The following is a 24,648-nucleotide window of genomic DNA, read 5'->3' on the forward strand; positions in this document are numbered from 1 at the left end:
CCCACCCCCCCCCCCCCACCCCCGCGCAAGGAGAAAAAAAGTTGTGGTTATACGCTGAAGGGTTTGTAAGATGTCAGGCAAATCCAACACCTTCCATGAAAACCCTGACATGATAACCAAATCCAGTAGTATGTCACATATCACCGAATAAATCGTGACATTAAATTAACCAAAGTAATACTAGTAACGAGTGAGCAAATGGAATACCACAGACTAACAGAAGAATGCCTAAATGCATGTCATACCTTCCCACTGTGAGACAGACGCAGTTCCGAGGGGAGAGAACAGAAGCCGAGAACAGAACCATGTTAAGCTGGAAGGCCCTACGATAAGGGACGAACACCCACGCCGCCAACTAACCGCTAGGACCACACCCCAGCCGCAAGTCTTAGCGTGAGACTTTTTCGCGTCCCTGTTATGTCAGGACCACCCCCAGCCCATGTTAAAAGCTAGAGCCCTCCAGAAGAACAGTATAGATCTTACGATAACACAAAAAGGGCCACACCACCCGCAAGTTTTAGCATGAGACTTTCTCGCGTCTCTGTTACGTCAGGACCACCACCCAGCCCATGTTAAAAGATAGAGCCCTCCAGAAGAACAGTATAGATCTTACGATAACGCTAAAAGGACCACACCACCCGCAAGTTATAGCGTGAGACTTTTTCTCGTCTCTGTTATTTTGCAAACTTTAAAAACATTGCCCCACCACGAAACGTATAACGTTTCTCATTGGATAGACAGAATTTTTGGAGGTAGAGCTTAAGGTTAACATTGAGACCCTGATTGGTCAGATGAAAACACAGCCGAATAGTTTATTAAACCAACTTCGGTAAATTGTAGTAAGGAGAAGTTAGGAGAGAGTTGCTTCCGAGACGGCGAGGTGAGTGGAGCTGTGCTGCCCGCCGCCCCCTGACGAACACCGACAAGGTAATAAACGCACGCGATGCCGCATAACAGTGCATAAAGCTTCACTCAGAACTGTAGAATACTCATCTGTTAAACCCCCTTTTTGCGTAATACTAGTAGCGATCGTCAATTAGAACATTTCCTTTTATCAATAGTGCAATTTATAAACCATTTTTTGTGAGTAGAAAAAAATTTCCAATGGTAAGCTTAACTGCTTTTTCGACGTTATTTTACCAGCTAACTAAAAATAGGAAAGCCTTGAATACCTTCCACTAAATTTAGTTAGTATTAAGATTCTTTTAAAGGGAGTGCAGTGGAGCTGACGCTGAAATCATTAAGTATTTGTTTATATCATCGCTAGTCTCACTGAACTCTTCTGAACTCTACATGTCATGTGTGGTCTGGGTCTCCTTACCAGCAACAGGTCCCAGGTTCAAACTAGTCAATTCCCTAAAAAACACGCTCAGAGCGTCGTTGCGCAAAAGTGGTAGGGAGACACGATATAGAACAAACAGACACCACGCAGAATGTTAGAGGTTTTCAGCCAGTAACTCTGCTCAACTTCGACTATAAAACCTCCATCCGACGCATAAATACTACAATGAAGTCGTCACTGCCGTAGATAATTGGCCCTTATCAAATGAGTGCAGTCCCAGGGCGACCTATGGTAAATGCATTGTGTGAATACAGGGATATTATATCTGTATCATGTGTTTAGACTTTGGTAAGGCATCTGACCGCATCAACCACCACTTTATACTAACCATAATGCGAATTGAAGGGGTTCAGCGATAATTTTACTCGGCATATACGCAAACGTATAGTCGTAACACCCTCTAGAATCAAAATTAATGGCCAACTAAGTTCACCGGTCCTGATTAAACAATGTATGCGACGTAATTTCTTAGACTTTCCCGGCGATTTGATGACATCTCGTGGAAATTGGGTTTTCTGCCGGATATCAGCGTCTTCCAAACACGATATTTCGACGTCATTACTTGACGTCTTCATCAGGTGTTCCCTGAGACTGAGACCAGTCTCAGGGAACACCTGATGAAGACGTCAAGTAATGACGTCGAAATATCGTGTTTGGAAGACGCTGATATCCGGCAGACAACCCGATTTCCACGAGATGTCAATGTATGCGACAGTGCTACTCCCTTTCTTTGATAATGTGCGCAATCTATATAGAACCATCACTGTTAAACCTGCAACACAGGCTACAAGGTTTACAAATTTCACGCTTATGCTGATTGCGTCAGTGTAATAGTTAACACGAAATCTGAAACTGAATGAGCTTAAGCAATAATCCATGCCTAAGTCACTTTTTCTGGCCCCAAGCTCAGTGAACACAGATCGAGGATTTTACCTGTCAGACTTCAAATTGAGACTATCAAAATTAACATGGTTACAAAGGGCAGAAAAGACGAACCACTTAGGTAGTATTTTAATGTCCAATCTGCGGAAGATGAAGTTGCCAACTGGGACCATAAACTCAATATATACAGGGCGACTCTCCATAAACATAAAGCTAGAACGTTAAACCGGATACAGAGAGTTCTTTTGATTAACAGCTATGCCCTAAGCAAAATACATCACACTACAGCAGTGTAACCACTACCCAGGGATACAGCGCACAAGATTTTAGCTGCAGCGTCAACCGTAGTATTGTTGTTGTTGTGGTGGTCTTCAGTCCTGAGACTGGTTTAATGCAGCTCTCCATGCTACTCTATCTTGTGCAAGCTTCTTCATCTCCCAGTACGTACTGCAACCTACATCCTTCTGAATCTGCTTAGTGTAGTCATCTCTTGGTCTCCCTCTACGATTTTTACCCTCCATGGTGCCCTCCAATGCTAAATTGGCGATCCCTTGATGCCTCAGAACATGCCCTACCAACCGATCCCTTCTTCTACTCAAGTTGTGCCACAAACTTCTCCCCAATCCAATTCAATACCTCCTCATTAGTTATGTGATCTACCCATCTAATCTTCAGCATTCTTCTGTAGCACCACATTTTGAAAGCTTCTATTCTCTTCTTGTCCAAACTATTTATCGTCCATGATTCACTTCCATACATGGCTACACTCCATACAAATACTTTCAGAAATGACTTCCTGACACTTAAATCTATAAGACGTTCTATTCCAGTCTTCCATTACAGATCTGCTCCTCCCTCCTCTCCTTCCAACTCCTCCTCTCACATTCTCTATCCACCTACCCCTCTTTCTTTTCTCTGTCCAATCTGCCCCCCCCCCCTTCTGTCTGTTAATATCCTCCTCCCCGATCTCTCGGACTGTCTCCCCCCCCCCCCTCCTGCCTCTGACCATTCCACCTCTTTACTTTCTCTGCCAATCCCCTCCTCTCCCCTCTCTCGATTCATCTCCTCCTCTTCCCTTCCTCTGTGCATCTTCTTCTCTTGCATTCTCTCTCCACGTTTACACACTCATCCCAAAAGGAAGCTGGTGGTTCTTACCCCTACAGTATTTCTTTCCAAATTGTAGTTAATATGTGTACCAAACCTGATAGAAATCGTTCTAGCGGTTTAGGATGAGCTTTTTACCTGTGGCTTTGCTCGCATACGCAAATGTCAAATAAATTTCACATATATTTAACGTACTTCACATAAATTTGTATACATATTTCACCTGTATGTCTAGCGAATATCGCCCTGCAGTTTCATTTTCACGACGCGTAATGTTTATAACGTCGTGTTTTCGGAACTACGTACTGTACAATGATATAATTTTGCAAGTGTATCCAGTGGTATATGCGGATATCGTCTGCGAAATGTGTTGTGTATAGAGTTAGTAGTAAAGAAGTAATAAATTAAAACATCATGCATGAGGCGGCAGTTTCTCATTCATCTCAGCCCTTATGACGTCATATCTCTTGAACCGTGTGTCGAAAAATACATTTTTCTAAGTACATTTAGCTGTGTACGTGGATACTGTCTGTGAAATGTGTTGCGAATTGAATTAGTACCAACTAAGTAATAGATTGTAACGTTATGCATGATGTGGCAGTTTTTTCTCGTACCTTTGCATTTCACATCATTTCTCCTGAACAATGTGTCGCACAGTGATATAGTTTTGTTGGTACATTCAGCATCACATGTGGATACCCTTTGTGAAAAGCGTTGTGAAGAGATTTAGTAGCGACGAAGTAATAAATGTAAACGTCTTGCACGATGCAATAGGTTTTCTCGCATTGAGTGTTTATGACGCCGTATCTCCTGAACAAATGTGCAATTATTCTGCTACATTCAGTTATATAAGTGAATACTGCCTGCAAAATGCGTCTCCAATACGGTTGGTAGTAAAGAGATATTCCTCAACAGTGGAAAAGAAGTAAACAACAAAATTTTTTCCTTTCATAGTTTTGATGGAGTCGTCAGGAGAGAGAGTTTCTTAATGGTTTGAAATTATGTGTAAACTTTGTTGCAAGTCTCTAAGTGCTCTCATTCTTAAATGCTGGATGACTAAGCTGTGGTTACTCTCCCCTTATGAGCTGCACTGGTTCTTTGTATACACCCCCATCTTTTGACAGGTGGGTGATTCTTATCCCCACAGTGGTTCTTTCCAGACGGTGAATGATATGAGGACACAGTCTGGTTAAAATCGGTCCAGTGGTTCAGGACGAGATAACGAACATACGTACATTTATATATACATAGACACACATATCTATTTCTACAATGTGTATGCAGATGACCTTTACGGCATCATGATATAAAAGATATTGCTTTAAATAATTTGTGTCAGCTATAGCTTAGTGGTTAGAGAGGAAGCCTGTCAACTGAACATAGTATGTAAGATTATTGTACTAAAAGACTTTACGGACGATCAGTTTTTGACAGATGACTCTAGTAAATTGTACATTGAGTTCAAATATACCACTTCCATTTTTAATCTCTGTATAAAGAAACCTGTTGAAATATATGGGATTTATCAGAAAATATGTGGTAGGTTATTGTTGTTTCCTTCTCAGTTCAGTTTTAACAGAAGTAAAGCGCGGGATATGTACCCGTTGGCGGCCTGCGAGCTATTGGTTACGCCAGAAAGGACCGGAATGTACTCCTTGCCTGTTTTAGTTTCTTCAGTTTTCGCTTTATTTTGGGCGGCAGTGGGTCCGCTGTTTAGGTGCGTTGGGGCTACGCCCGCTTGTCGCTGCCTGTTCACGTTCCCTGGTACCAAACGAAATTTATGACTGGATTGAGGATTTTTTTGTGGGCCGGATGCAGCAAATAACTTGGATGCAGAGTCATCGATCGAAATGAAAGTAATTTCAGATGTGTCTCTAGTAAATACCTTAGAACGATTGTTGTTTAACTTGTACGCGAATGACCTGTCAGGGAATAATAACAGCAACATTTTTCAGATGATTTGGTTGTCTATAACGAAGTACTATCTAAAAAAAATGTATAACTGTTCAGTATCGTCTTAAAAAGATATGAGAATGGTGCAAATACGGGAAAGTTCTATCAAAGTTCAGAAATTTAAATGTAAAACTGTGACATATGACCATGACATCGTTCAGTTACAACTGTAGTCAGTGAGATGCGTGTAACAGTTTGCACACGTACGAAATGGAGTGATGACGTAATCTCCATCGTGGGCGCTGGGATCGGGCCACAAAGGAGAGGGAGCAGCCGTGTGAAGAAATGGTCTGGTCCTAGTGGCGTACGCGAGCCCTTGTAAACGGCCAAAGGTGCCAGCCGCGGCTGTAGGGCTAGGATGGGGCGACGCGCCTGGCGCGGGAGGGGCGCTGCGACCAGGGTGCTGGGAAAATACCGGCAGTTTACGAGCGACTCACGCCGCTGTGCGTCCAATGTTGGAATACTGCTCAAGTGTGCAGGGCACGTGCCAGATAACAGTAGTAGGGGATAGTGAATGTATACAGGAAGAAGAGTGCCACCGGCGGTCAGAGATTGCTTTGTCCCACGGGAGATTGTCACGGAGATGTTGAGAAATGAAAGTGTCGCAGTCTGGAAGATAGGCGGCAATGACCCCGCGCATGTCTACTTACAAAGTGCCAAGGAACAGGAGTGCTAAGTGCTGAATCTAGAGAAAAGCCACCAGCCCACCTCGTATCACTGGTGCAAGGGCAGAGTGAAGGTGAGGTCTGACTGACGCATGTAAGCCGTCATTCTGCTGCATTCTGTGTGCACTTGGAATGGGAAGAACCATCAAGTTTCGTACCCTCTGCTGCGTTCTTCATAGCAATTTGCTCAATATATACGAGAAGAAGGTGGAAAGTGATGCCTCGGAATTTTTTATATTGAAGACTCTTAAAGCGTTAGAAATGAAACAAGCGTTATTAACAATCTACATCTTTGTTCTTCATGTCTATATATTTATTTCTTCCAACAGGAGACCAGTTTGTTGATACCGTCGTTGTAGAATGTTTCAGTTTGTTGATGAAGCCTCAGCCTCACATCTGCTTGCGCTGCTTCATCACTGTCGAAGTGAAGTCCTCGAAGGTGTTCTTTAAGTTCTGGAAACAGATGACAGTCGCGACAGTATGGAGGACGATCGAGGACAGTGAACATAAGACGTCGGGTTGTTATAGATGTACCAGTGCTGGTGTATGGTCTGGCATGTCAGGTGCAGGAGAGGGTGCTACTTGCTTGGACTATTTACATTCGAAAGTCGATCATAGGACACAGTTTTTCGAACACTGACGTAGTTATGTTACACACTGCCATGTTACACAACACTGTTCAGAGCCCTGTTAACGGCAGAGGGCAGCAAATAGCAGGTGCGTGCACTAAGTAGTGAAACATATTTTTCTCGGCCATTGTCTGTTTAAAAAGTGCGGAATTTGTTGTGGGACATCGTGGAATATTCCCGCATGAGCACCTGTAGTTTCGTGAAGTTCCGATATGTGGCTGCTCTGTGCCAAGCCTTCGAAATGGCGTCTGTAGCGGAGGGGCATTCCGAGCAGAGAGCTGTTGCTGATTTTCTTTTGACGCAAAACCAGGACATCGCAGATATTTTTATGCGCTTACGGAATGTCTACGGAGGCCTGGCGGTGATCAGAGACACGGTGAGTCGTTGGGCACGGCGTCTGCCATCTGTCATCATTGCCAACGGCCTTGCCGCAGGGATAACACCGGTTCCCGTCAGATCACCGAAGTTAAGCGCTGTCGGGCTGGGCTAGCACTTGGATGGGTGACCATCCGGTTTGTCCAGCGCTGTTGGCAAGCGTCGTGCAGTCAGCCCTTGTGAGGCAGTGTGAGGAGCTACTTGATTGAGAAGTAATGGCTCCAGTCACGAAAAGTGACAACAGCCGGGAGAGTGGTGTGCTGACCACATGGCCCTCCATATCTTCATCCAGTGATGCCTCTGGGCTGAGGATGACACGGCGGCCGGTCGGTACCGTTGGGCCTTGCAAGGCCTGTTTGGACGGAGAGACTTTTTTTCTGTCATCATTGCAACAAGGTAACGCTAACCTGTTCGATCTGACACGTACCGGCTAGCCGCACACAACTGTGCCACCCTCAGCAGATTGAAGAAATGTGTCCAGCGTGTTCCTCGCCACAGAAATGCAAATGAACTTCTCATCGAGGCATCACAGAAGTCTGCGCACGCTAGAGAAGCTGACAACACTTTATGGGACTCTCTTTCCACTTTCACTGTAGACTCCTATCCGCCTGGCCCAATGAACGATGCACTGCATGGGAAGCAGAACCTGGATGCTTGGGACGTTACTGACGCGGCAGTGCGTTGGCTGCGACGTCGACCATTGGAGTGGTACCATGTGGGCGTACAGGCGCTCCCAGTAAGGCGGCGTAAGGCTGCCGCGTTGAATGGGCGCTATGTCGAAAAACAGTGTGTTGTAGGCAAACGAGTGGGAAATAATATGGTGTATTGGAATACTGAATAAAACCGACTCGTTGTCAGAAAAAAATTGTTGCATTCTTAGTGAACGCCCATCTTATGTGGGCATGATGAATAAAGATGTAGACTGTTAATAATGTTGTTTGTATAAAAAGATTTAAGACTTTTTTCGTAAAAATGTGAAGGCATTACTTTTCAGCATTTCCTAGTATATAGCTGTAGACATGGTGTTTAGGGACAGCTGTCGCTTAGACTGCGCAGTAGGTGTTCCGGCCGAAAGTAGGCACCTAAATAGAGTGGTTGCTCCAGTACTAATACTGACTTTGATGAAGTTAGTCAGTTTCCTGCATCCTATGTAGAGCGGATTTGCAACAACAGACTATTGAGGGGAATGTCTGTAGAGACGTACTGCCTTGCAGATTAAGTGGTTGACTTCCTTTTTTATGTTTTAGGGACAATCACACAAGCGTTTTGCAGTGACATAATTGGTTAATAGCAGCCGCTGCTTGCAGCAGGTGCCTTTAGTCAGAAGATGGCTGGTCAGAGCTCGACATTGTGGCTTGTTCAGGTAGTTGTCTGGAAAAATATAAAAATTAAAAGAACGTACGGGTAGGGTTACAAATAATATGACCCATTTTCTCAATGAAAATAGGTTTCCAAGTTTTGAAGGTGGAATGCTCGAGAGGTCTCGGAGACAAAGTAGGTACGGGGTGGGGGACTGACCTGCACTATCCAGTAGGTGTCCCAGTAGTAGTACTCGCGGAAGCGGCCGCCCGGCACGACGAAGCCGTTGGGCACGTAGATGAGCGAGTAGCGGTCCGGGTTGCGGCGCACGTCGTCGGGCACGCGGCGCGCCAGCTGCGGCCACTCGCCGTTCAGGTAGGCCGCCCAGTCGCGCAGCCGGCTGTCCGCGATGCGGCTCAGCAGCTGCGGACACAGGCGAGCAGTGCGGCCGCAGTCCACCTCTCATCACCATTACTCCAACACTAGCTCCGTGTCACCGCTGCATCACGTTTCATGTAACACTTGACTCAGTGCTTCTAGCCTAGTACTGTTCGAAATACACTCCTGGAAATTGAAAGAAGAACACCGTGAATTCATTGTCCTAGGAAGGGGAAACTTTATTGACACATTCCTGGGGTCAGATACATCACATGATCACACTGACAGAACCACAGGCACATAGACACAGGCAACAGAGCATGCACAATGTCGGCACTAGTACAGTGTATATCCACCTTTCGCAGCAATGTAGGCTGCTATTCTCCCATGGAGACGATCGTAGAGATGCTGGATGTAGTCCTGTGGAACGGCTTGCAATGCCATTTCCACCTTGCGCCTCAGTCGGACCAGCGTTCCTGCTGGACGTGCAGACCGCGTGAGACGACGCTTCATCCAGTCCAAAACATGCTCAATGGGGGACAGATCCGGAGATCCTGCTGGCCAGGGTAGTTGACTTACACCTTCTAGAGCACGTTGGGTGGCACGGGATACATGCGGACGTGCATTGTCCCGTTGGAACAGCAAGTTCCCTTGCCGGTCTAGGAATGGTAGAACGATGGGTTCGATGACGGTTTGGATGTACCGTGCACTATTCAGTGTCCCCTCGACGATCACCAGAGGTGTACGGCCAGTGTAGGAGATTGCTCCCCACACCATGATGCCGGGTGTTGGCCCTGTGTGCCTCGGTCGTATGCACTCTTGATTGTGGCGCTCACCTGCACGGCGCCAAACACGCATACGACCATCATTGGCACCAAGGCAGAAGCGACTCTCATCGCTGAAGACGACACGTCTCCATTCGTCCCTCCATTCACGCCTGTCGCGACACCACTGGAGGCGGGCTGCACGATGTTGGGGCGTGAGCGGAAGACGGCCTAACGGTGTGCGGGACCGTAGCCCAGCTTCATGGAGACGGTTGCGAATGGTCCTCGCCGATACCCCAGGAGCAACAGTGTCCCTAATTTGCTGGGAAGTGGCGGTGCGGTCCCCTACGGCACTGCGTAGGATCCTACGGTCTTGGCGTGCATCCGTGCGTCGCTGCGGTCCGGTCCCAGGTCGACGGGCACGTGCACCTTCCGCCGACCACTGGCGACAACATCGATGTACTGTGGAGACCTCACGCCCCACGTGTTGAGCAATTCTGCGGTACGTCCACCCGGCCTCCCGCATGCCCACTATACGCCCTCACTCGAAGTCCGTCAACTGCACATACGGTTCACGTCCACGCTGTCGCGGCATGCTACCAGTGTTAAAGACTGCGATGGAGCTCCGTATGCCACGGCAAACTGGCTGACACTCACGGCGGCGGTGCACAAATGCTGCGCAGCTAGCGCCATTCGACGGCCAACACCGCGGTTCCTGGTGTGTCCGCTGTGCCGTGCGTGTGATCATTGCTTGTACAGCCCTCTCGCAGTGTCCGGAGCAAGTATGGTGGGTCTGTCACACCGGTGTCAATGTGTTCTTTTTTCCATTTCCAGGAGTGTATTTATTGTGTGTCGGTATACTGCCTCGGCACAAAAATAGCTGTTCAACCCACACTACAAACTAATCACTTGTCACATCAGATTGATCCGCGACTGTTTTCCCCTTCAGGAACCGAGGCCTTGTGCTACACCAAACCTGGGCCCACTACCCTGCTGTGTTGGCCAGCTGCGCTCTGCCAGAGGCCGTTCTGTCGCGACTTGCACGTTCACCTAACATCTGTCCTAGTCGGCCCCATTGTGGTTTTTGTGGTACCTGGATTCATTCCATTCTATATTGCTCTCTTCTGTTTATAATTTTCATACAAAGAACTCAGAAGTATCGTTACTTTTGAAATATGCACTATGTGATCAAAAGTATCCGGACACCTGGCTGAAAATGACTTACAGGTTCGTGGCGCCCTCCATCGGTAATTCTCGAATTCAATATGGTGTTGGCCCACCCTTAGCCTTGATGACAGCTTTCCCAGTCAGGCGCTGGAAGGTTTCTTCGGGAATGGCAACCCATTCTTCACAGAATGCTGCACTGAGTAGAGGCATCGATATCGGTCGGTCAGGCCGGCCACAAAGTCTGCGTTCCATAGCATCGCAAAGGTGTTGTGTAGAATTCAGGTCACGACTCTCTGCAGGCGAGTCCATTACAAGGATGTTATTGTCATGTAATCACTCCGACACAGGCCGTGCATTATGAACTGGTGCTCGACTGTGTTGAAAGATGCAGTCGTCATCACCGAACTGCTCTTCAACAGTGGGAAGCAGAAGATGCTTAAAACATCAGTGCAGACCTGTGCTGTGATAGTGACACGCAAAACAACAGAGGGTCCAAACCCCCTCCATGAAAAACTCGACCACAGCATAACACCACCGCCTCCGAATTTTGCTGTTGGCACTACGTACGCTGACAGATGCCGTTCACCGCGCATTCACCATACCCACACCGTGCCAATCGGATCGCCACATTGTGTATCGTGATACGTGACTCCACACAACGTTTATCCACTGTTCAATCGTCCAATGTTTACGCTCTTTACAAGAAGCAACGCGTCGTTTGGCCTTTACCAGCGTGATGTGTGTCTTATGAGCAGCCACTCTAACATGAAATCCAAGTTTTCTCACCTCCCGCCTAACTGTTCTAGTACTTGCAGTGGATCCTGATGCACTTTGGAATTCCTGTGGGATGGTCTGTATAGATGTCTGCTTATTACACATTACGACCCTCTTCAACTGTCGGCGGTCTCTGTCAGTCAGCAGACCAGTTCGGTCTGTAAGCCTTTGAGCTGTACGTGTCTCTTCACGTTTCCACTTCACTATAACATCGGAAACAGTAAACCTACGGATGTGTAGGAGTGTGGAAATCTCGCATACAGACGTATGACACAAGTGACACTCAATCACCTGACCACGTTCGAAGTCCGTCAGTTATGCGGAGCACTCCATTCTGCTTTCTCACCATGTCTAATGGCTACTGAGGTCGCTGATATGGAGTACCTGCAGTAGGTGGCAACACAATGCACCTAATATGAAAAACTTATGTATTTGGGGGTGTCCGGTTGCTTTTGATCACCTACTATAATTTGTGTAAGTAACTATGATGTATGCTGTCCTGTAACAAATAAAAGTCGCTGTTAAGATATTTTTATTTAATTTTTCTAAGTTTAATATAAAATTAAAACGTCTGAAATAAATATTTTATGGTATAAGGTAAATTTCTGTATTATAATTATAGTAATGAGTGTACAAAAGATCAGTCTGTTGCTGTGGTGACTGGAAGTGCTTTCAGCACCTTACAAGCACAGAAAGTGAATTTTTTGGGAAAGAAAGAGTTGAAAGTATAGACATTAGAGCCACTGAGAACGATCTTTTGTATGAAGCTGATGTGGGGAAACAAAATGATCTGTACAGTCCCTATTTTTTATGTTCAAATTGAGCTTTGGGAACGTAATTACTTGGTTGCCACATGAAATTTAATTTTAGAAATCTGCAAAACTGAGGAAGAAAATTAGAAAGGGAATTTTTTTGTGAAAGGCCAATTATAGAAATAAAAATAAGAAATGCGACTGCGAGGTATAACGAAATTGTAAATATGTAGGTTTTGTTATCGTTTTAAGGTTAGCCATATAAAATTTTCAAGCAGTTGTTCAGTGCGAATTTTAGGAAAGAGTCGATCACCCATAAAGAAATCCGCATATAGGACGCTAGTGTGGCCCATTATTGAGTACTGTTCGAGTGTTTGGGATTCATGCGAGGTCAGACTAAATTAAGACATCGAAGTAATTCACAGGTGGGCTGCTAGATTTGTTACTGGTAGGTTTGAACAACACACGAGTGTTACGGAGATGATTTGGGAATTCAAATGAGAATCCCTGGAGAGAAGGCGACGTTCTTTTAGAAAAACACTTTTGAAAAAATTTAGAGAACCGGCATTTGAGGCTGAGTGCCAAACGATTCTACTCCCGCTAATATACTGCGCGTGAGAACCACGAAGCTGAGATACGAGAAATTAGGGCTCATATCGAAGCATATAGATAATCGTTTTTCCTTTGCTTTATTTAAGAGTGGAACAGGAACGGAAATGACAAGTGGTGGTTCAGGTTACCCTCCGCCACGCACTGTACGGTGGCTTATGGAGTATCTATGTAGATGTAGATTTTAATATTGGGCATTGACTGTATTACAAAAGTCAGAGCTGGGCTTCACTGGGACGCTAAAGAATTACTATTTACTAATCTATGAGCAAAGAAGTGTCACAAACAAAGCTAGCTATTGTAAACTGTGCCAATAATAATCGTCAAATGAGGGATATAACGTTTTATGGAAGAGTGTTTGTGTTGTTTAATTAATTAAACCACATGGGGAATCAATTACAAAAAAAATAGCTGTTGAAAGAGAACATAAAAAATCGAAAGTTGGGGTTTTACAGAAACAAGTGACAGGAAACATAACAACCCATTTTTAGTTGTGTCCAAGAAAGATGAGGTGTTAGACTCATTTTCAACATGACTTTTGAACAAATTTCTACACAGAGAAAAATGACCATCCAGTGAGTGTAAATGAACTTCTTCATAAGACTTGAGTGTGTAAAATATATGCCTATCCTTGTCCTTACTTCAAGTTTTCATTGTGTTCCATTACAACCAGCATGTAGGATGTACAGAGCTTGTCTATTTGGTGGAAAACCATACCAGAATTTGTTGTACCATCTGAGTTTCAGCGGAAGAATTTATTAGAAGTCTGGATCTTGTTTGAGGCAACAGGTTATTTCAAAGTTAAATATCTATATAGATGATATTGTCTTCTTCTTCTTCTTCATTTCCTTCATTTAGTGTTCAACCCTGATGTTGATTTGCAGCAGAGTGCCATTCTTGTTTTGTTTTGGCCTTCATCATCATTTCCACATACATGTTACATCCAACATCATTCATGATCTGTTGCATGTATGATATCCTTGGTTGCCCCTGCCGATTCCTTCCCTCAATAGCTCCTTCTGCTATTGTTCCACTGATGTTGTTGTGACTTAGGATGTGCCATACAAGTTTGTCTCTTCTTGTTTGGATGTGCATCCACAAGTATCTGGTTTCCTGTTCTCTTCTAAAAACCTCTTCATTTGTTACTTTATCTCTCCACCTGATCTTCATCATCCTTCTATAGCACCACATCTCCAGGGCCTCTAGCCGTCTTCTATCTTCTCTTCCCACTGTCCAAGTTTCACATCCATATAGGCGATTGTGGGTGAAGAACTGGAGGAAGAAATTGTTGGCAAATATGAACTTGGAAGAAGAAATGAAAGAGGAAATCGACTAACCGAGTTCACTCGAGGCTCCAGTTAGTTGTTGCAAACACACCTTTCCAGCATCGCAAACGAAGGATATACTCATGCAAGGCCCCTGGAGACTGAGGAGACAGTAAGTAGATCGATTACATTCTAGTGAAGATATGTTTTAGGAACCAGGTAAAAATAGCAGGACCTATCCATCTGCAGACATAGGGAGTGACCATAACCTGGTCCTGATGAACTGTACATTCAGACTGAAATGTGTCAAGAAGAAGACCATAAAACTTAAATGGGAATTATAAAAATTGAAAACCTAGGGAATGGCAAAGTGCTATCTCACCAAACAGGTAATGTATCTAAAAATTTTCAACATGATGGAGTAACTGAAAACTGTGATCAAATTAAATCTGGTATAGACAAAGCAGCAGAAAAGATAGTTGGAAACCTCAACCCAAAAACAAGAGGAAATGGATTAAAGCAGATGTTATTGAGCTTATATGAAACAGGAGAGCTATTATGAAACAGGAGACTATACAAAAATGCAACTGTGAAATCATGGGTTGAACACTGCATGATATTAAGAGAGATCTACAAAAAATGAGGGAAGATGGATCACTTTGAAATTAGAGACATGCAAATTTAGTCTGAAAGAACTACAATTTGTAGCTTACTCTGTTTCTGAGAGTGGGATTTTGCTTTATATAAGATAACTGTAGCCATAGGAAAATTCCCTGTTCCCAAGAATAAGAATCAGTCCAAATCAGTTTTTGGATTATATGGATTTTACAGACAATTTGTTAGTAACAAAGAGCTACATGACCCAAATTTGGGTAACTTGTTGAAGAAGAATAGCATTTGGGCGTGGGATGGTAAATGTCACCAGAAATTTGACAAAATAAATGCTCTGAGGGCTACACTTTTGTAAAAGAAGGACAAGGACGGTTTTTAATAAGTTCAATGCTTTTGGAAGTCACATACTGATGAATAATTTCTGTCAGTACTTGAGGACTTTAACAACTTAGAAAAATATACTTCTGGGTCAAAAAATGATTGTTTATTTTATCTATAAAGCATTAAGCTACTTGTAAGAATGTAGACATTACAATGTAGGGTGACCAACTGGTCACATATATGCACTATTTTAATTGGAATGTAAGAAGCATATAAAATACGAAGAAAATATAGTCATTGACCCATAATTTAGATTACTATTGGAGTAATCAAAAGAGTAATGATGGGGAAAATGCAAAAGACCATAAAATTTTTTACCAAAAAGGAGGTAAAAAGAAGAAACAGAAACGTGAAACTATTGTAATGTATAATGACAAAAGAAGGGATCATAACTATGATCAGAATGGGAAACTGGTGTACAGCTATATGGTGAAAAAGAGGTATGAAAAAGTAGACCAATATTACGAAATTTCTAAGGAGACGCTTTACAGAAGAACTAGTTTACCTATTAATGGTTGGAAGATATGTTGGCCGGAGCAGTTTATTGATACTTTAGTTAAGTATGGGGACGAAAATGTGAGGATGTAGGGTATTAAAATGTAAACAGAAAATTTTAGATGTTTATTTCTACAACGTTGCAAGCAGAGTGAGAAAGAGACTTATTATTTTTCAGATGGTTAAAGTTAGCAACTAAACTTGTAGACAATTTGTGCCCTACATCCTACCTGATAAGTAAATGGACTTCATAGCTATAGACACACAGGGTGAACCAAATGTGTACTCTCAGACAACACAGAAATATATCTTACATGTTAATGGTGCAAAAATGCCTCCAAGAATATTTTGTGGAGTGCATATTTTCGACATCAGTGGCAGACAATTTGGAAACAGTTTAATCACATGTGTGACAAGTATCTTCATACAATATTGTGTAGCTGTGCTGTCCAGCTAGTGCACTGGGTAGAGTTTTGCGCTAGAATACTTAAGATAAACAGTTTTATTCCAAGTTTAGGTGAGATTTTTTGTTTTATTATTTTAGACTGCGTTATTTAGTATCTGGCATCTTAACTGACACACTTCACTTACAGCAATTCTTATACAAAACACATGATATTAATTAAAAATAATACTGTAATGGGAGCACTATCATTTTTATTATTCCATATTTAAAGATGTGTTTTGCCCTTAAATATTTACTCTGGTCTCTTCCACAGGCTACACCCCTTCATAGTCAGCACAGCTTCTCTTTCCTTCTGTCACACTTCTTCTTCCAAAGTAAAAAAAAAAAGTACTTGACACTCTTACTCTTGGTCTATATCTGTCCCTTTATCCTAGTTATCTCCTGTGCAACCATGAAAATTAGAAACCATCATTGTCTAAGTGTTATGTTTCACACTAATTCATCAACTACATTTGAAACCAGTTTCTAGCATACCCTCTTGCTAAGGTTCTATCGATTAATACCAGCTATAATGTAGCCTCTTTCATGTCCTTTACATTTCTTTGGGACATAATGTCACCATATAATGAAACTGATTAACGAGAACTATCGTAGTTTACTAAACAACACAATACAGTACTCTAGCATACAACATGATCAATTAACATTTAAAATTCGGAATGTTTTATTCCAAGTTTAGGTGTGATTTTTTATTTTATTGTTTTAGACTGTGTTATTTAGTATCTGATTTCTTAACACTGCACTTACAGCAGGTCTTATACAAAACACATGCAATTATTTCAAAATAATGCTCTAATGAGTATCTGTCAAAACTGATAAAGTGTAATAATATTTATCGACTGAAAAACATATAAAATAGTTTTTAAAAATCTGTATTTATAGCTTACATCATGTAGCTTATATCATGTACATATATGTATGAACATGAAATGTGTCTATAGAGTGTACCTGCACCCAGATATTTCTGGTTCTACAGTGTTGTATTGATTCTGCCATTTGTTTGTTAAATTCATTCTGTGGAAATTTTTGTTAACATATAACATTATTACTATTATTATTATTATTATATTATTGAAACATTTATAAAACATAATCTCCGAAAAACGTGTGAATTAAATCAAAATTGTTTGTTTCTGTCTTCGAAAGTACTGGAATTTTTAATTGTAGCATCTATGGAACGAAGTTTATTTATATTATGACTGGCATGTTTTAGTAATAAGTTGTAAGTTCGACATTCTGTCTTTTGGATGTGACTGAAAAGACATGTAATGTGAATCACTGAATAAAAAAGTGGAAGAATTAATTCAACAGCATGTGACAGTTCATTTAATAATGCATATTGAGCTAAACAGAAACCTGAAATAGTTTTTGCAGACAGGATCTACCTACTATAAAGATTATGCCAACAGAGAGAATGACTGCTTATGGACAACCAATACAACATAAGTAAGAAAAAAGTTAATTCTTTATAATGACAGTTTAAACTCATGGAAAATGTAACTTTTTGTCTTATTTGTTCTCAAGACGTAACAAAATGTGCTGCAGACAATATCATGGAAGGTGTTTTTGGAAAAAAAAATTGTAAATTGTGAATTCGATGTAGTAAAGTAAGAGGCACATTATTATCAGTAGAGGCAGCAAACCGCTTCACAGGTGGTTATCAAACTCTTATATTTTTTATTGTCATACTGTAAAGACTAATTATGTTTTTCAGATTCAAATCTCTTATTATTATTGTTATTATTATTGGGTATGGGGATAGATGCCTGGAAAATATGGTCTGTTATTGCTAGGGAACAGGAATAATGCCTATCAAGAGTGGGTAAGTTGGGTTGAATACTGCAAAACAGAAGCTGCGTTTCTACAGATCGTGACTCAAACAAAAAGCTGACTAATTGCTGGAATCATGACTGAGATCTTCATAAGCTACATGACCCCTCTTAAGTATCATTAATTATTTGTCATAATTCAGTTTCTCCAAAAGCTCTCCCAAAAAGTCATGAAAACCATTATATCTTTGACTTTGCCTTGGAATGTGTTGGTACTTAAACTTCAGTTTAAAAAATACGAAGTTAGTCCCCATAACTTTGTACATAAATACACCACCAAAAACAGCCTGTAAAATGGCTTGTGCGTATTATGAACAGTGGTCCACGTCCACAATAAAGTGTTTTTAAGCACTTTTCCACTGACAGGTATGAGTTATGAACAAAGTAATGTCGTTTACATGCTCTACTGCAGAGCCATACACATATTGTACCTTCTTTTTGGGTTTGTCGTAAAATGCATGGACAATAGTAAGCAATACAGAAACGCCAAATATGTCGACAGTTTTTGTCTCTTGGTGCATCTGATCACTGGACTGGAGTTGCCACTCGTGAATATGATGCTAGGTATCCTAGTCTACTTCATATAGACAAAAATGTGTTTTGTCATTTGGAGCTTCAGCTTATCCCTCCAACATAACCGAATACAGGTCGTCCGTGTCTAAGCCATACTCCAGCTAACAAAGAAGCCATTCTAGAAGCTGTACACCAGGAACCCCAGTGAAACACATGTGTGGTGGTGAGGCAACTGCATGTCTCAACACTGTCAAGTCGGGGGTGCCCCAGGGATCAGTGTTGGGGCCACTCCAGTTCATTGTTTATATAAATGATTTGCCTCTAGTATTATGGGTAACTCTAAAATATTTCTGTTTGCTGATGACACTAGCTTGGTAGTAATGGATGTTGTGTGCAACAGTGGCTCGGTTTCAAATAGTGCAGTACATGACCTCAGTTCATGGCTTGTAGAAAATAAACTACTGACGTTTTAATTTCACAGAACTGGCATATGATTAGTGAAACTGAACAGTTCAAATTTCTAGGTGTTCAGATAGACAGTAAGCTGTTGTGGAAATCCCACGTCCAGGATCTTGTTCAAAGGCTTAATACTGCCATTTTTGCTATTCGAACGGTATCAGAAGTGAGTGATACTTCGACACTGAGTTTGTTAAGGATTTATACTCATCTGCACTGTCAAAAACATTGGGTACATCATTAGATGATATTTTAGGTTTTGTACTCGTGTGAAATTGAATCACTGGAGTTTGCGTTTTTCGTATAGACAAGTAGAAATTAAATATTACTGTGGAAATTAATACTTTGTGTTTCAGTTTTTGATATGTCTAGGACCTATGTTCCTCCAAGTACAATCAGTGTAGTCTATAAATCCCTTACAATCATTGAGATACGCCAGAGAGCCAGCGACGACAAAACCATTCCACCTGGCGTACAAGATACAGGAGTCAGGTGATATACCCTCAGATTTTAAGAAGAACATGACTCCATTTCGAAAGATCACAGGTGGTGACAGGTGCAAGGATACTATGGTATAGTAGTGGGCCCAAATTTGGTCACCTTAGAAGATCAGGACATGTATAAGCCCTCGGAGGTTATGGAAATTTTTGAATTTATTCTGCACTTGCAGAAAACTTACAGTTAAATTATTATAACATACTAAGCCAGTATTTAACATGAACGATAGCGCTGTAAAAACAGAAGTACAAAAAGAAGTGTTTTCAATTTCGTCCGCCATAAAGCTTCTCAAAAATATAATTAATTTAAATGTATTTTTCCATTATAACAATGCCAAACAATATCACTAGGAGGGCATGAATGAACGTTGTTTTCAAGCTATGTCGCATATGAATGTATGTCTCGGTAGATGAAGAGCATGTTTTGGGATAACAAACCAGGCATTTTGTACAACGAATCCATTTCTCTCCACTTTCATTTTTCTACAGGAAAAAGCAAAATATGTGAAAATAGAAACAAAAAGGAATTTTTAGTAACAATTCCAAGTTTCGTCCCTGGGACGAAAACAGTAATTGCAAATTGGGTCGAAATTAGAAATATCCCAGAGATTTATTATAATCGCCGCTAGGCGAACGTAGGCGAAACCATTGACAATAGTGATTAGACACCAGAAACGTACGACTGAAAGGAAGCCCAGTATTTGAACACAAACTAGTGCTCACTAGGAATGGCAGGCTGTTGATTTGACTAGTACAGTAACTCGCATCAGTGCAAAAAGATGAATTCCCGTGTATACGGGAAGTAAGCTCCATGAAGGGGACTCGTTCAAGAAAACAATACCTGAGATCACGCATGCGCACGCAGTTATACACTGAATAGAGAAAGAAACTGATACACCTGCCTAATATCGTTTAGGGCTGCCTAATATCGTGTAAGGCCCCCGCGAGCACGCGGAAGTGCCGCAGTGCGACGTGGCATGGACTCGTCTATGTCTGAAGTAGTGCTGGAAGGAACTGAGACCATGAATGCTACAGAGCTGTCCATAAACTCGTAAGAGTACGAGGGGTGGAGATCTCTTCTGAAGATCACGTTGCAAGGCATCCCATATATGCTCAATAATGTTCATGTCTGGGAAGTTTGGTGGCCAGCGGAAGTGTTTAAACTCAGGAGAGTGTTCCTGGACCCACTCTGTAGCAATTCAGAACGTGTGGGGGTGTCGCATTGTCCTGCTGCAATTTCCCAAGTCCGTCGGAATGTGCAGTGGACATGAATGGATGCAGGTGATCAGACAGGATGCTTTTATACATATCAGAGTAGTATCTGGACCAATCAGGGGTCTAATAGCACTCCAACTTGTCACGCTCCGCACCATTACAGACCCTCCACGAGCTTGAACAGTCTCCTGCTGACATTCTGATGTCTCCACACCTGTACACGTCCATCCGCTCGATACAATTTGAAACGAGACTCGTCTGACCAGGCAACATGTCATCAAAAGACCAGTCTCGAAGATGATGGGCCCAGGCGAGGCGTAAAGCTTTGTGTCGTGCAGTCATCATAGGTATACGAGTGGCCTTCAGCTCCGAAAGCCCATATCGATGATGTTTTATTCAATGGTCCGCAAGTTGACACTTGTTAACGGCCCAGGATTGAAATCTGACGCAAATTTGCAAAAGGATTGCACGTCTGTCACGTTGAACGATTTTCTTCAGTCGTCGTTGGTGACGTTCTTGCAGGGACTTTCTCAGGACGCAGCGATGTCGGAGATATGATGTTTTATCGGATTCCTGCTACTCAACGGTACACTCGTGAAGTGGTTGTACGGGAAAATTCCCACTTCATCGCTACCTCGGAGATGCTGTGTCCCATCGCTCGTACGCGACTATAACACAATGTTCAAACCCACTTAAATCTTGATAACCTTCCTGTGTAGCGGCAGTAAACTGATCTAACGACACCTGTTGTCTTATGTAGGCATTGCCGACCACAGTGCCGTATTCTGCGTATTTACATAATTCTGTATTTGAATATGCATCCCTATACCAGTTTCTTTGGCGTTTCAGCGTATATATCTTACGGACTGTGAAAACCAGAGATTTGCACGGCGAGGAAACGGGGAGCCTGAGCCCGCCCGCGCGCTCGCTGCCAGCAGTGCACTCACCGCGGGCTTGCTGTGCCAGTCGGGCAGCGTCCAGTTGAGCAGCTGGCCGCCCTCCTCGAAGTTGTCGGCGACGAAGCGCGCGATCGCCGCGCGGCCCGGCTGGCCGTCCTGCGCCGCCATGAACGCCTCGAAGTTGGCCAGCGTCTGCGCGGGCGCCTGCCGCTGCTTCATGTCCACGAACGTCTTGGAGTCGTCGAAGAGCTGCGCCATCTGCACGGTGTGCAGCAGCTCCCCCTGGCAGTACACCTCGCTGCAAACACGGCACACCAGTACAGCTACGCGTCGCCAGTATTCCACACCAGACGTGCCTCTTCTCGTACTACAGGCCAGCTTACAAGCGCAGATATGGAGTGGTTATAATTAGGGCTGTAGTTATCGTACGACAGTGAAACTTGCTAGATTTTCTAGTACATTAATGCGGAACCGGTTTACACTCGAAAAAAATTACTTCAAATTTTGGCCACCACGTGCAGATCTGGCACTGTGAGCGAATGAAAGATGAATATAAATCTTTCTGTATTTAGTGGATTAGGGGCAGAAGGGATCAAAGAAGTGAGAAACGCATAATGTCGATTTTGTTATTAACACTACACTCGTTCGTCCTCTTTTAGAATATTGCTGCGCGGTGTGGGATCCTTACCAGGTGGGATTGACGGAGGACATCGAAAGGGTGCAAAAAAGGGCAGCTCGTTTTGTATTATCACGTTATAGGGGAGAGAGTGTGGCAGATATGATACACGAGTTGGGATGGAAGTCATTACAGCATAGACGTTTTTCGTCGCGGCGAGACCTTTTTACGAAATTTCAGTCACCAACTTTCTCTTCCGAATGCGAAAATATTTTGTTGAGCCCAACCTACATAGGTAGGAATGATCATCAAAATAAAATAAGAGAAATCAGAGCTCGAACAGAAAGGTTTAGGTGTTCGTTTTTCCCGCTCGCTGTTCGGGAGTGGAATAGTAGAGAGATAGTATGATTGTGGTTCGACGAACCCTCTGCCAAGCACTTAAATGTGAATTGCAGAGTAGTCATGTAGATGTAGAACTACTGCTTACACAATTTGTTCTGTACAAACACTGTAGATGTCAACGAGTCTCTGTACGTCCCCAATTTGCAGCAAGTGGCCAAAGCTAGAACAATTTTTTTTCCAGTGTAAAATGGTTCCACATTAATGCATTAGCATATCTTCCGAGTTTTGCTGCCGTACGATAATTAAAGACCACAACAGACCTCTGTGAGTAGCAGAAGTTTAATTGCAATCGCAAACATTTATACACTGTTCAGTAGGATTATGGGAACTCGAATTTAGGTGTCTGCCATAACCCATTGAGGATTGGGTATGTTACCAAATTATACGTCATCTTTCACAAATTAAGTACACAACAAAATACCGTTGCATCCTTGCTCATTTACATAACAAGAACTGGTCTCACCGGAGTCTAAAACAAAGTGGAAACAATAGTTCATCCCATCATCCCGGTTGATTTACACTGGACTTGAGAGTTCAATAACGTCTATGCCCTCTGTGATCGTTAATCTGCGTGACACATGCGTGAAATGCTCAGTACTAGTGCACAGAGGTACCTCCTGCCGTTCTTCAATGCCAGTACTCCAGAGTGCTCGTGAGTCTGCGACTGAACAGTACGGGCTGGATCACGACTGTCAGCCGTGTCCGTCACACTCGCTGCAACTCACTCCACTTCCTTGACGTCCAGGATTCGCACGACCTCTCTGGCGACGCCCGCTACATTGGCACTGAAATCATTGTGCTCGCGAAGGAGTTGAGGGCCACCACATTATGCGTCATTCACTAACTGGTCCGAAAGGATCCGTGTGATGTACTGCTTTCTCGTAAGGCGACTGTGGATAACAACAAGATCCGTGCTGCTATCAATAGTGATTCCTCCCCATAATAGCAGGGAACCTTGCCTTAATTTGTCGATTTCCTTTACAACATTTGACAGGTTCTGCTCACCACAGCCCCTTCACACATGAACACGGACATCACCCCATGTCAGAGGATATCTGTACTCGTCTGTGAATAACATGTTTTACTACTCGTGAGGCTGCCAACTGACACGGGAACGGGAGAACTGAATACGAGCTCCGAGATGTTGTCATGTCGAGCGGGGTACTCAAACAGGTTGTCTAGGTTGTAAGATCCTTTCACACACCCAGTTGCTTAAGTTTGACTGGACGCACTGCCTCCGTTGGCACTGCTGAATCGTCTTGCAATGCTCTCGTAGTACTGTGGAACGCCAGGATGTAGAGGTGACCAGATATCGGTCTGTACATTGGGTGGTAATGACCTGGTAACCTTATCCGACTCACCATGTGCAGTGACCTCTCTACCTGTAGCAAGTCTACAACTTACGGAATACACATGGAAAGCCACTGGCATCTGCTGCACCACAACCGAAAGCGCATAGTTTTTGGATCAAACAAATCGTCCTTGAACTCTCACTGCATTAAGATGTCGCATGTGCTCGGTTGAGCAAAATGTCCACAAATGACAACTGCCATCTGTGTAGCTTACTACAAAACTGTGACGCTGTTACTCACTACCTGAAGATGGGTCATCTGTTACTGTAGCGCATAACAGAACCGGCAGAAGGCAAATGATTTTAGCTGTTGCATAAATCGAAAGCGAAAATCTCAAGCTATGCAATGAGACCACAGGAACTGCCCGCATCAAAATATATGTAGCATACTGGATGTTGATACATGTGTTCACCTAATTCTTTTGAGGAGTGTGTTACTGCGGGTATCAGTTTCCAGTTTTTACCACTAATTTTCGTGCAATAAAGTAAGATGAAAAGTAAATGGCGAGCATTTCCAGAAGCTGGAGGCTACACTTAACGTGGGGGACTCTGTGTCTGCTCTCGTGAGGTCCTGCCCTGGTGGGTGGGCTTGTGGCTCGACAGCTGGAGATGCCCTTCTGCAGTCTGTCTCACCTGCTGTCAGCAACAATACGTCGGTGCTCTCGAAGAACAGATACACTATTGCTGTCGTTTTGATAAAACAGCTTTGCGAGTAAAGCCCTGCTCACCCCTCTCAGACCCATGTTGACTGACTGTAACTTTGATGCGCACTCGTGCTTGCGCTTCAGCCCTAAGTCGCCGTTCGAGTACCGGCGCCAAACGGCATGTCATCACACTACCAACAATACAAATCCTGCAGCGCACAGCCTGAACGTCATTTCTATAGTGTTGGGTACCCATTCGGTAAATAGTTTTCTGTCTACATTGGTCCAAATAGCGAAAGTTTAGTTATAGCCAC

At 43.2% G+C, this 24,648-nt stretch overlaps 1 protein-coding gene and 1 pseudogene across 2 annotated transcripts in view; one reads left to right on the forward strand and one right to left on the reverse strand.

The window, feature by feature from the left end:
• The window catches only part of LOC126272185 (trehalase-like), a 246,416-nt gene that overhangs the window by 136,550 nt on the left and 85,218 nt on the right, over positions 1–24,648 (reverse strand). For both annotated transcript variants that reach the window (XM_049974861.1, XM_049974860.1), the window contains exons 2-3: positions 21,370–21,619; positions 8,469–8,672 (exon numbers count right to left, since the gene is read on the reverse strand). In XM_049974861.1, coding sequence (XP_049830818.1) covers positions 8,469–8,672; positions 21,370–21,619 — 454 coding nt within the window. The remainder of the gene's footprint in view (positions 1–8,468; positions 8,673–21,369; positions 21,620–24,648) is intronic.
• On the forward strand, positions 6,991–7,108 carry LOC126274349 (5S ribosomal RNA; annotated as a pseudogene).

The sequence above is a fragment of the Schistocerca gregaria genome, chromosome 5 (assembly GCF_023897955.1).
Source record: "Schistocerca gregaria isolate iqSchGreg1 chromosome 5, iqSchGreg1.2, whole genome shotgun sequence".
NCBI classification, from domain to species: domain Eukaryota; kingdom Metazoa; phylum Arthropoda; class Insecta; order Orthoptera; family Acrididae; genus Schistocerca; species Schistocerca gregaria.